Here is a 12388-nt window from a genome sequence, read left to right on the forward strand (position 1 = left end):
CTGCTATGAAAATGTGTGTACACATATCCTGAGGATACGGAGGGCTGACTACGTCATTTATATAAGGGACTTCAGCATCCTCAGATTTTGATATCCTCGGGGGTCCCGGAACCAAGCCCCTGAGGGACAGATACCCAGGGAGGACTGTATGTGTTTTTGTGGACACGTTTTCCATTTCTCCTGGGTAGATACCTAAGAGTGTAATTGCTAGATCATATGGTAATTCTGTTTCACTTTTCCAGGAATTGCCAGGCTGTTTTCCAAAAGGGCACCATTTTCCATTCCCATCAGCAGTGTGTTGAGGGTTCCAATTTCTCCATGTCCTTGTCAACACTTATTTGTCCCTCTCTGCTTTTTGCATGTGTTTTGGAAATCTCCAAAATAAAAGTTAAGAAAACAATTAGAAACTGTAAGTTAAAGTGTTTGTAAACTGTGAAGTGCTTACACTAATTTGTTAACAAATATTTGAGTGCCTGCCATGTGCCAAACACTAAGTATTTGGGATACATAAGAGAACAAAACAAACATCTCTATTCTTAGAAGTCAGGACTGGTCTTGTTGGCTCTTCCTAAACCTCAATCTTTAGAGGCAAGGTCGTCAGACCCTAGCTCGGGGGCTGCGGGATAGAGAACCCAGTGGGAGCTGGCGTGCTTGCGCCCTGGTACCATGAGTGGGATTCTTCCCACCTGTAGGATAAAATGGAATAAGGGGCACCTCATGAAGATGAAACAACTTCAGAGTTGGTGGAGCTGACTTACCAAATCCCCTCAGTATTCCTGGTATTGAGGATGTTTCTCAAGGGGTGGGCATGGGGCCCCCTGTCCTAAAAAAGCAGCCCCATGGCAGACCATAGCAACTGCCTTCCCATTGGCTAAGTTGCTGGACAGTCTCCAATCCAGGCCCGAGGCTAATGGTTCACGCTCAAGGCACACACAGTTAATCAGTTTCACCCTCCAGCTTTCTCTCCTCGGACGCCCATGTGTTCCCCAGATCTCACACATCCAGCCTCTCAAGCCTTGCTTATTATGCTGGGAAGCCCCCCACTTCTTTGTTGAAGTGGGGTCAGCTTTGTATCAGCTGCCACCCCCTTCCTGGAGCACCCCCCCTCCCCAGCCCTGCCCCACCAGCTGACCCCTCCTAGCTCTGGGCTTCCACCTCAGTTGGGGCTCCATGGCCTTCACCCGTGGCCACCTTCCCCAGTGATGCACCTCTCATCTGTGTGCAGGGCTGGTCCTTCGGTGGCATTCAATCAAAACATGACAAATCCGTGCTTGGTAGGAACTACTGAAAGTTCTGAGGCCCGAGAGACAGCGAGGGCACAGTAAGCTAGAGGGGGCTGGCACTTGCGGACCTGAGCCCAAGTAAGTAAGGCAACCTCGCAGGACTCACAGAACAGGAGGAAAGGCCCTACCTGACCAGGCACCTGCTAAGCCCACTACCTAGTAAGTGCCAGGACAGGCTTTTAAGGTATTATTGGCTCCAATTTACAAGTAATGAGGTGCAGGGACATGGCCGGCTCAGTCACTTTTGAACCCCAGTAGAGTGCTTTCTGTACCTTTGCGTTGCTTTTTTCATTTGCTAGTCATGCACACTCATGTACGACACACCGTTACAATTCACCCATTTTGTGTGAATTTTAACAAACATATACACCTGGGCAGCCATCGCCTCAAGTTTTGGGGCACGGACTCTTGTCCCTCTGCAGTTATGTTCCTACTAGGACTCCTGGCGCCAGGCAACCCACTGAGCTGCTTTTTGTTGTCACAGTTGTGCCTCTTCTAGAATTTTATGAAAATGCAATCACAGTAGGTAGCTCTTTCTGTCTGGCTTCTTGCACTTTGTTTACCTAGATCTCTTGTTTTCTCAGTTCTCAGCATACAGGTCTTGGCAAAACTTCTTGTAAAGAATTTATTCCTATATGGTATTATGAATTTTAAAATATTAATGACTGTTTTTTGTTGCTAACAAAATTTCAATTTGATCTCATCTCTTAGGATTTCGCTGTATTTATTCTTGTACCAATTTTGTAGATCCCTTTCTGACTGTCCTCACAGCCACATCATCTGTGAATAAGGAATGCTTTTCCACCTCGCACCACACCTTTATCTCTGCTTTTCAGCACTTGCTACTCTCCTAGGCAGGGTGGGACCTAACCCTGGACTTGGCAGCAGCTGGCTCGAGACCCCGCCAGCCTGAGGAGCGTCACCTCCAGGTCGTGTTCGTGTGTCCCTCAGCTCCACTCCTCACCACCACCCCACCTCCCGGGGCTGGGAGACCACGGTCTCCATGGTCCAGTCACTGGCGTACGAGTTCCGGGGGTAGTACAGTTCCAAAGTACACGTATCTGCCATAAATGCTTTCCAGTAACTCGGAAAACATGCTCAGTGGGAGATTTTTTAAGTGGGAGACTATTTATAGAGGCTCTCAGTTTGTTTCCCTGAAATGCTCCTTTTAAGTGGAATCCTCTATATTCCTACTAGACATGGGAAACATGGAAGAAAACTTCCCCTTTGCCCTGGCCTTCCAATTCCTAATTCCAGAACAGTGTGGACACCTCAATTCTCTCCTTAGACAAATGGGAGGTAAGAACTTCTGCTGAAGATTATAAGGATTAAAGGCGATTACTTTACCAGGCACTTGGTACCCAATAACCACTAGGTGACAGACCTTCCACAGTATAAAGACTCAAGTCCTCTCCCTGACCCCTATTAATCACTGTCACTCTTTATGTGGACTTAGGCTTAGCATCCAAATCCTGTATAGACCTGCTACCACCAACTTTCCCAAAGCTTACCGCCTCTCGAACTTGCTGCTCACAGCTACCAGCAACCTTCTCTACACCCACCTTGCCTGACGCTCAGTAAAGAACCAGAGACCCAGGAGCAGAGGTGGTGTCAGGTAGCACTCATTACGTAGGTGTGGTAAAGAACTTTCCAACATGCATAAGGCCAAGGTAGTTCAGGGAGCATCAGATACGTTTCACAAATACCATCAAAGCGCAGCTTGGACATGAAAATCCTACGGGAGAATAGCTGTTATTAGGAAATTTAACACACAGTGTCAGATTCACCTGTTCTCATCTGTGTCTTTTAAGGCTATATGCTCTGGGAATTCCCTGGTCGTCCAGTATTTAAGACTCCATGCTTCCACTGCAGGGGGCGTGGGTTCAATCCCTGGTCAGGGAACTAAGATACCACCTAAGATCCTGCATGCTGCACAGCCAAAAAAAAACCAAAACCAAAAATCCCCAAAAGACACATCACGAGAACATATGCTCATCCCCCACCTGCCACCTGAGGGCACGCTGGGCAGGTCACAGTAGTAAGACTCTGACAGCCAACACCAATCATCTACTTCCTTGACTCCTCGTAGGCAAGACGTACACACCTAACATTTTACATTCTGGGACCATCCCGTCATTTATACCACCCCCCCAAAATAAGACATTTTCAAATAAGTTTCTTTTTAATTTATCTGTATTTGTTACAACTTTTAAAGCAGAATGTGACTTGAGCACTACGTCTCCATTCACAAAACTTGCTCAGAGTCACTTCTCAAACAGCTTTACAACATGCCTAGATAGGCTTGTAATTTTGCTACTCTCAACAACACTTTTCTTTGGAAAACAAGCCCTCTGTACGGACAGTGACACCCGTCAAGTTGGTTCAGTTGAACATATACTAATTGCTAGGGGCCTGGCACATGCAGTCAGTACAGGCGGCGGAAGGTTTGAAAAGTAAATCCCAGAAGATGAAAGTTGCTTTAAGAAATATTTTCTTTTAAACATCAAGGTATATACTTCAAAACACTTCAGTGACAGAAGATTTGGTCTACTAAAGAATCCGCTTGATAGCTAAACACTTCAGACCATGAAGTTACCGTAGGTTACATACACCTTACAACAAACGCTACTTCCGTCTGTTAAAATGAGCCAACATGAAACAAACTAGAAAAAAACTAGCTCTGCTTTTAGTGCCTAAAGTATCACAGTATCACACTTAGTAGAAAGAAATCTTATCTTCCCCTTAAGTAGTTGTCATGCCATACAGGTTTTTAAATGTTAACAAAAATAAAGAAATACTTGAAAACATATTATCAGAAGAAATGAAGGACAAGAGTGCTGAACACGCGGCCACGTAATCCTCAGGCAGAGCTCAGTCTACTTCTTCCATGCGGGACGTGTCGTCGTCTCCTTCGAGGGGCGGCATCTCCTCGGTTACAGCGGCACTGCTGTCGTCAGCAGTGGGGTCATCTTCATCAATACCTTTTTGGAAATGAACACCGTGGATGAGATTTCCTAAAGCCACCTAACTATCCCAACACTGCCGGTTCATACCCACTCCCCAAGGCTGAGCAATTACAGGGTATATGACCCTGTTTCATTTTTCATCCTGTACAATCAAAAGGCCTGTTTCACACCCCTTGAACTCATGTGACTTAGGGTTTCCCAAACTGAATGGGACAGCCCAACTCTGTTCAAATTGCTGAAAGTTACGTTACCCTTTTCAACAGTCATGTGTTTAAGCTTTTCCCCCAATAGTACTGACAGGTGGTATTTGCACAAGGCTTACCAAGACCAAGTTTGATCATCCTATAGATCCTGTTAGCATGTGTCTGGGGATCCTCCAGACTGAAGCCAGAAGACAGGAGAGCCGTCTCGTACAGCAGGATGACCAGGTCCTTCACAGACTTGTCATTCTTGTCAGCCTCTGCCTTCTGCCTCAAGGTCTCAATGATGGAATGGTCAGGGTTTATCTCCAGGTGCTTCTTGGCGGCCATGTAGCCCATTGTGGAGTTGTCCCTCAGCGCCTGCGCCTTCATGATCCTTTCCATGTTTGCGGTCCAGCCGTATGTGCTTGTGACGATGCAGCACGGGGACGTCACCAATCGGTTAGACACGACCACCTGTAATCAAAACACAGCGATAACTAGGCCCAAGAAGATTTCATATTCTAACTTGTAAGTACTTGTCGTCAGCTTTATTATGAACATTTAAGGAACTTCAGCACTGACGAATCAGAAATACTATTTGCAAGCTCAGATACCTAACGCTTTCTTCCTGTGAGTTCTCTTACACTTGAAGTCTTTAAGGATCTTGAGATCTATATCCATCACTAAACGGAAATGCTAAAGTTTTCTATTAGTAAGTTAAGAAAACTTCAGTTTGAAAAACACCTGACACTCCTTTTAAATGTAGGTGAGAAGACTGTATTCACACACCTTTTCAACTTTCTTCTCCAAGATGTCCTTCATGATTTTGCAGAGGTTCTCAAACTTCGTCTTTTTTTCTTCCTGCTTCTTTTTCTCTTCTTCGTCCTCTGGAAGTTCCAGGCCCTCTTTGGTGACTGACACTAAGGTCTTCCCCTCAAACTCCTTCAGCTGTTGCACACAATACTCATCAATAGGCTCAATCATGTAGATCACTTCCAAGCCATGCTTCCGCAGACGTTCCACAAAGGCAGAGTTAGCTACCTGGTCCTTAGTCTCACCTGATACATGAAAAAGTTTTAGATCCTTAACAGGAAGTAGTTTCATTTCCTTTTCTTTTTTCCTATGTAGTTTGATCTAACCACAAACAAAAGCTGGCTCACACTATGTTGCCTAGATCAACCCCTACTAATTTATATGTAACACCACATGGGTAGAAAGCACACCCAACGGTTCCTATGGAATGACAAGCACAAAGATACGACTAACATTTACCGCCCATTACCTGTGATGTAATAGATGTGTTTCTGGTTTTCCTTCATCCTTGTGCAATAGTCCTTGAGAGAGACCATCTCATCACCAGAAGCAGAAGTGTAGTACCGCAACAGCTCCGAAAGTTTCTTCCGATTTTGAGAATCTTCATGTATCCCAAGCTGAAAAACAGGTTAGCTTTAGGACGACTTTCTCTGCATTAAGAAATCATTTAAAATGAGAAGCCAGTTTGATTCCCAGTCCTATTGGTCCAATGTGTTTATAACTAACCTTGATGTTTTTAGAGAACTGCTCATAAAACTTCTTGTAGTTCTCTTTGTCTTCCGCCAGTTCAGTGAAGAGTTCTAAGCATTTTTTGACCAAATTCTTCCTAATAACTTTCAAAATTTTGCTTTGTTGCAACATCTCACGGGAAATGTTGAGAGGGAGATCCTCAGAGTCCACCACACCTCTAATGAAATCTGAAAAAAACAGACCAAATGCACTCACGGTCACTCCGAAGACAAAAACCGACAGAAACGTAAACCCGAAATACCACAGATGAACGATTTTTTCCCCTTTAAAGATCGGGAATTGATAGGATGAATTTCTTTGACCAGTGACAGTGACCGTTCTTTACACCCAACTCTACTTACTCAGATACTCAGGGATGAGCTCCTCACAGTTATCCATGATGAAAACTCTGCGAACGTACAACTTAATGTTGTTCTTTTTCTTTCTGTTTTCGAACAGGTCAAAGGGAGCACGTCTTGGGACAAAAAGAAGAGCTCTGAATTCCAACTGTCCTTCAACTGAAAAATGCTGTAATAAAACACAGCCAAGATCAAGATAGTGCAATCAACTTTCACCAACAGGTACCTCTTAAACCCCACAGCCAAACACTTGCAGTTACATAAGTTGAAGACTTTGGGAGAAAGATGGGGCAGTGGGCAAGAGAAAGCTGCCAGAAACCACCCTCAAATTTAACGGTTTGAGGCAGACCACCTGGAGAGACACTAGATTTGAAGCTCTCAGCACTCACCTTCACTGCCAAGTGATCTTCCCAGTCATTGGTCAAGCTCTTGTAGAACTCTCCGTACTCTTCGTTGCTAATGTCATCAGGATTTCTGGTCCAAATAGGCTTTGTTTTGTTCAGTTCTTCTTGATCAATGTATTTCTCCTTGATCTTTTTCTTTTTCTTCTTGTCACCATCCTTCTTTTCTTCTTCCTCTTCATCAGAGCCAACGTCTTCTATCTCAGGTTTGTCCTCAGACTCCTTTTCTTCTTTTTCCTTTTCTTCTTCTTTGTCTTCCTTTTCTTCTGCCTCATCGTCACTGACTTCTTTATCACGTTCCTTCTCCACCTTCAAAAGACGTAAATCACGTCACCTCTCCATCCCAGAAATAAAAAAATAAGCTAAACAGCACTGAGGCACTTACACCCAAAACCAATTGAAAACATTAAGTAGCCAGAAAGCTACTCATCAGTTTCTGATATATCTCAATAGCCCTGGGTGCCTGGACAGAGTAAGACAGAGCTCCACCCACCAGCCCAATAAATACTGTAAATTCAGAACTCTTCTTTTATCAAGGACTCTAAGAACTAAAGATTTCAATTCAGTCGCTTTGGTTACCTACATGAAAAATATACAGAAACTCACAAAAAGAGTGATGGGATAGCCAATAAACTGAGAGTGCTTCTTCACAATCTCTTTTATTCTCCGTTCCTCTAAGTACTCAGTTTGGTCTTCTTTAAGATGCAGAATAACTTTTGTTCCACGACCCATAGGCTCCCCTGAAAAGGAAATGGAGAAACGAGCTCAATTTCAATCTCAATGGCCTAATCAAGATTAACAAATATACTATCAATTTAGCTCTCCTAGTAGTTATTTTAACAGCCTATGAAGCAGGGGTTTACCTTTACTGCAAATGAAAAGACTCCCAAAGCAGTTAACGGCCAAGATAAACCACCACAAGGGCAGGCTATCACACTTCAGGGAAACACAAGTTTGTTTATTTTTAAACACAAACTTCACAGCACCTTCAGGGGTCCACTGCCTACAGCACCCCACCCGCCACAAGGTGTTCCGTCAGATGCCTACCCGTGTCAGTCCTGACTGTGAAGGATCCTCCTGCAGAAGACTCCCAGGCGTACTGCTCATCGTCGTTGTGCTTGGTGATAACGGTCACCTTCTCGGCCACCAAATAGGCCGAATAAAACCCAACACCAAACTGGCCAATCATAGAAATATCTGCACCAGCCTGTAAAGCCTCCATGAACGCCTTGGTCCCAGACTTGGCGATGGTACCAAGATTGTTGATCAAATCGGCCTTGGTCATTCCAATCCCGGTGTCCACAATAGTGAGCGTTCGATCATGCTTGTTCGGAATGAGGTTAATATGCAGCTCTTTCCCAGAATCTAGTTTACTGGGATCTGTCAAGCTCTCATACCTTATCTTGTCCAGAGCCTATTATAAAAACACAGAAGATTACGCACAAGGCTCCTAAATGGTGAATTTTATACCGAAACTAAATCCAAATTCTGCATTGAAAGACTTACATCGGACGAATTTGAAATAAGCTCCCTCAAAAAGATCTCTTTATTCGAGTAGAACGTGTTGATGATCAGCGACATCAACTGGGCAATTTCCGCCTGGAAGGCGAACGTCTCCACCTCCTCCTCCTCCATCGGCTGGTCTTGGGTCTGGGTTTCCTCGGGCATCTGGAGAGAACACGGAGCCAGTGAGACCGCCGGACGGGGTCCCGCCACGTCCCGCGCCCGCTTCGGAGGCCGGTGCGCGCACGAGGCGCCGGCTGACAAAAGGATGACCTCATTCCGGGGCCCCAGAGCCTCCGCAGCCCACGCCGGCCGCACAGGCGCCGCTCCCGCGCGCCTCTGCCATGAAGCCCCCCACCCCCCCGGCCGGGAACCGGGCCCGGGGACTCCTCCCGAGGCGCAGAACCCAGGCCCCCGCGGCCCCCGCGGCCCCCGCTTCCCCGGAGCCCCCAGGCCCGCCCGCTCCCGCGGGGGGGGGGGGAGGGGAGAAGAGGCCGCTGCAGGCCCGAGGCCTGCGAGACGCCACGGCCGCCCCGGCGCCGCCGGCCGACGGGCCCCGAGGGGAGGGGGGTGCACCCGCCGCCTTCCCCCGCCCGGCCCCGGATCCCGGCGGAGCCCCGCCGCCCCCTCACCTCGGATAAAGGACCACAAACGTTCCACAGCGACGCAGCACCAGGACGCAGAAGCAACTGGCGCGCCGTCCCCGCGCCTCCCTTATATAGAGGCGTGCCCGCCCAGCGCGCGGCGCCTTTTCCAGAAGCCTCCCGAACCTTCCGGAAGAACCCTCCCCAACCGCCGCCGCGGCCGCGCGCCTGCGCCTGCGCCCTGGACGCCGACCGCCCCTACCCCGGGCCCGCGCGACCCCGCGCCCTCGCGCCCCGCCCCCCACGGCCGCGCCGCGCGCACCCGCGCGGACCGCAGGGCGCCTGCGCGCCTGTGCGGCCTGAAACTGTCGGGAAGGTCTCGCGCCTTCCGGGGCCGTCACCCCCCCCAGCCCCGCCCCCGCGCCCGCTGCGTTCTGCGCGCCGTCGGCCGGCCCCACGACCCCTGCTCGGCGCGCGTCGGCCCAACGGCCGCCCTGGTGAACCGCCACCCCTGTCCAGGCCGCGGGGAGTGCGACCGGGGATTGAGTGCGCGTGCTCGCGGCTGTGTGAAGTGCAGAAAAGTAAACTCTAGGTGGTTAAAACGTGTCCCCAGGTTGTGGAAGCTTCGGGTCCTCCACCGTCAGGGCCCGAGACTGGGGGCCCGGGGCCAGGTTTGGGGCCTTGAGGCCGCATGTAGGAAATCGAAGCAGGGGTGAGGGGTCCGGTGCCGTGTCACATGTATACGCCCGGCGTACTGATCAGAGGCTCAAAGCCACGGTTAGGGGTTTGGGGGCCCGGGGCAGCGATTGGGCGTCCAGGGCCGGGTCGGGAGGTACGGGGCGCACTTTTTTGCCGGGGGCAGCGATTATGGGTTCAGGGTACAGGAATTCTGGCAACAGGTGCTTGCCAGAGCCTCGTTATGCAGAGGCCCGGGGCTCCGGCCTGGGTGTGGGGTGCAGAGCTGTGTGAGCGAGGGGTGACCCGTGTATGTGCATGGGGAGCAAAGGGGACCCCTGGGCCTCGTGGGGCTCCCGTGCGGCTGTTTCTGAAGCTGAGGTGGGATGGGGAACGAGGGCTTCCCCACTCATCGCTATAGACCCCATCTCAAGGCAGGCCACCGCTCGGATTTGGGGACTGGTCCTGTCCTTAGGCCCTGCTGTGCCCAGGAGGAAATGTTGAAACGGACACAAAACATGGAATTCTCCCAGCTCTTGCTCAGTCCCTTGGGGATTTGTACCTACTTTGGGTTTGTTTTAAAACCGTATCCTTCAGCGCGTTGCGGGCCCTAGTCTAGAATTCCGGGACGTGGTGACCATGCAAGCTGACCCAGCTACAGGCATCTTGAAGAGGGGACAGAGGAGCTCATCTCTTTTACTTACTCTTTTGTGTAGTTTGAGGTTTCCATACGAAGTATGTAATTCATGGTTTGGGTGATCAACTTGCTTTAAAAGCCAATTTCTAAATGGGAATTCCAAACGTGTTTAGAATAGTGTCAGATCACAGCTGGAAGAATTTTGGAGGCGGGGTGGCGTCTTTGGGCTTCACCCAGGTCAATAAGCGGGGGCGGGGGGTTGTTCACCATTGAGGAAACCGAGGCTCGCCCGGCGGCGCACCCCTGCCCCGCCCAGGCCTCTCCCGGTAAACCATCCCCCTCCTCCCGACTCCTTTGTCTCTAGCTCCTCCCACCATTGCCTCCCCCCCCCCCGGAACAATCTGGAAGCTCCTTAGGTTGTAAGCAAACTTGACTGACAACTCCCTCCACTTCCTAGTCTCCAGAGAAACCCAGCTTTTCCAGCTACAGGGTTCTCCACTGGGGCTGGAGACCCTTCAGGAGGCACTGAAATCGACGCAGGGCGTCCTGACTAGCGTTAAAACAGGCAAAATAGACTGGAAACTACCAGCCACGTGGTGAGGGTAGATGGGGGTTGTTAGCATTCGCTGGGGTGCGTTGTAAAACGTGTTTCTGGCCCCAGCTGTGTGTGGAAGCTCCCGGCGGCCCGGGTTTTCCCTGCGGCCTGGGCTGGGGGCGGGCGGGGGGGAGGAAGAGGAGAGGGAGCGGGGGAGGGGAGATGGGGTGGTAGCGCTGAAGTTTCGTTGTCGCCACTGCCACTGGCAGCCGCGCAAGGGCTCCCCTCCTGAAGCCCGGCAGCCGCCGTCCTGTTCTCCTGACTCGGAGGCCCGGCCGGCTTCTTTCCACTCCACTCGGGCCACTGCCCGGGAGGTGTAAGCGTTCTTGTAGATGAGCCGTTCAAAGCCCCGGCTGTGAAATTCTCGGTTTCTGGAGCTTTCTCCCCTCCTCCAGAGGCCGCTTGGGGAGCCAGGGTTTCCCAGCAAGCTCCGGCCTTAACACCCTTCCTCCAAATCCTCTTGCGCTCCGGCTCTCCCCTGCCTGCCTGCCTGCCGACCTCTCGTTTTGGTCTTGTCCCTCCTGACGCCTGGGACCGGTTCCACACCAACCGCCGGTGCCCTCCCGACCCCTCTGCTTGGTTACACCAGCAGCCCGCTGGGGTTTCCCTCTCCCCCGCTGCTCCTCTGTCCCCTCTTCAGACTCGTCCCCTGCCCCTGGCCTTTTCGCTGGCCCTCTTCCAGCTCCAGACCCGGGTGCTGACCTCACTTCCTCGACCTACCTGGCTTTCTTCCAGGGCTCACTAGCCAGATGACTATCCCACCACCTTCTAGAACCCCAGGCATCCCCGCAGGGGACCTGGCGTGGTCCCTGCCACTTCTATCTCCTAGATAGCTCTTGAGTCCGTCCACTTTCCTCCATCCTCGTCCCCCACCCCTCCCCCAGTGCCTGGAAGCCGCTCACCTGGAAGCCCTCTGTAGCCACCAGACTGCTTCCTGCCTCCGCTCTGGTGTGTCTCCACCGCTCACCTGGAAGCCCTCTGTAGCCACCAGACTGCTTCCTGCCTCCGCTCTGGTGTGTCTCCACTCTGTAGCTGGGGCGAGCTGTGAGAGCCCAGGTCCGGCCCCGTCAGTCCCCTCCTGCACACACTCCCCAGACACTGGCTGACACCCCGTCACTCCAGAGAGAGAGCTCCTCACCCAGGCCTGCCGGGCCTTGCAGGGTGCCCCTGCCGGCCCACCGGTGCTCAGTTCCCACTGTGCTCCCCATCGCTCTCCTTTTAAACCTCACTCCACAAGCTGCCCCCACAGGGCCGTGCATACACCCTTCCTTCCACCTGAAACACCGTTGCCTCTCAGTGTTCTAGTGGACCTTCCGCAAGAATTTCCTTAGGGACCCCTGCGCACCGCCATCTCACCTTTCTACCAGGCCCCGCCCATCCCCTGATGTAAATAGGTCCTCAGGATGTGGGGCCCCTTCCCTCCAGGCGTGGGCACTGCTGAGCCCTCCAACCCTGCCCTCCACTCTCACTTCTTCCTTTTGCACCCAGCCATCTCCTGCTTCCTCAACGCTCTTCTAATGCATCTCCAAGTCCTGCAGATGTAGCTCCTAAATATTTGTTGAACTCATCCCAAAGTGATCTTGCTGTCAGGAATCTGACCATTTTTCTCTACCATTTGAAACCTTTCAGTGTCTCTCCATTGATAAAGTGGGACACAAGGC

At 50.9% G+C, this 12388-nt stretch overlaps 1 protein-coding gene across 1 annotated transcript; it reads right to left on the reverse strand.

Annotated features, from left to right (window-relative positions):
- Window positions 1-3458: 3458 nt before the first annotated feature.
- On the reverse strand, window positions 3459-9023 carry HSP90AA1 (heat shock protein 90 alpha family class A member 1). Its single transcript, XM_059915017.1, has 11 exons — window positions 8869-9023; window positions 8240-8401; window positions 7781-8147; window positions 7340-7473; window positions 6722-7042; window positions 6336-6501; window positions 5971-6161; window positions 5714-5861; window positions 5221-5489; window positions 4572-4905; window positions 3459-4264 (listed from the first exon to the last, which is right to left on the reverse strand). Exons 2-11 carry the CDS (start codon window positions 8399-8401, stop codon window positions 4155-4157), a joined length of 2202 nt encoding a protein of 733 aa, XP_059771000.1. The 5' UTR covers window positions 8869-9023; the 3' UTR covers window positions 3459-4154.
- Between the last annotated feature and the right edge of the window lie 3365 nt (window positions 9024-12388).

This window comes from Balaenoptera ricei, chromosome 2, assembly GCF_028023285.1.
Source record: "Balaenoptera ricei isolate mBalRic1 chromosome 2, mBalRic1.hap2, whole genome shotgun sequence".
Lineage (NCBI taxonomy): Eukaryota > Metazoa > Chordata > Mammalia > Artiodactyla > Balaenopteridae > Balaenoptera > Balaenoptera ricei.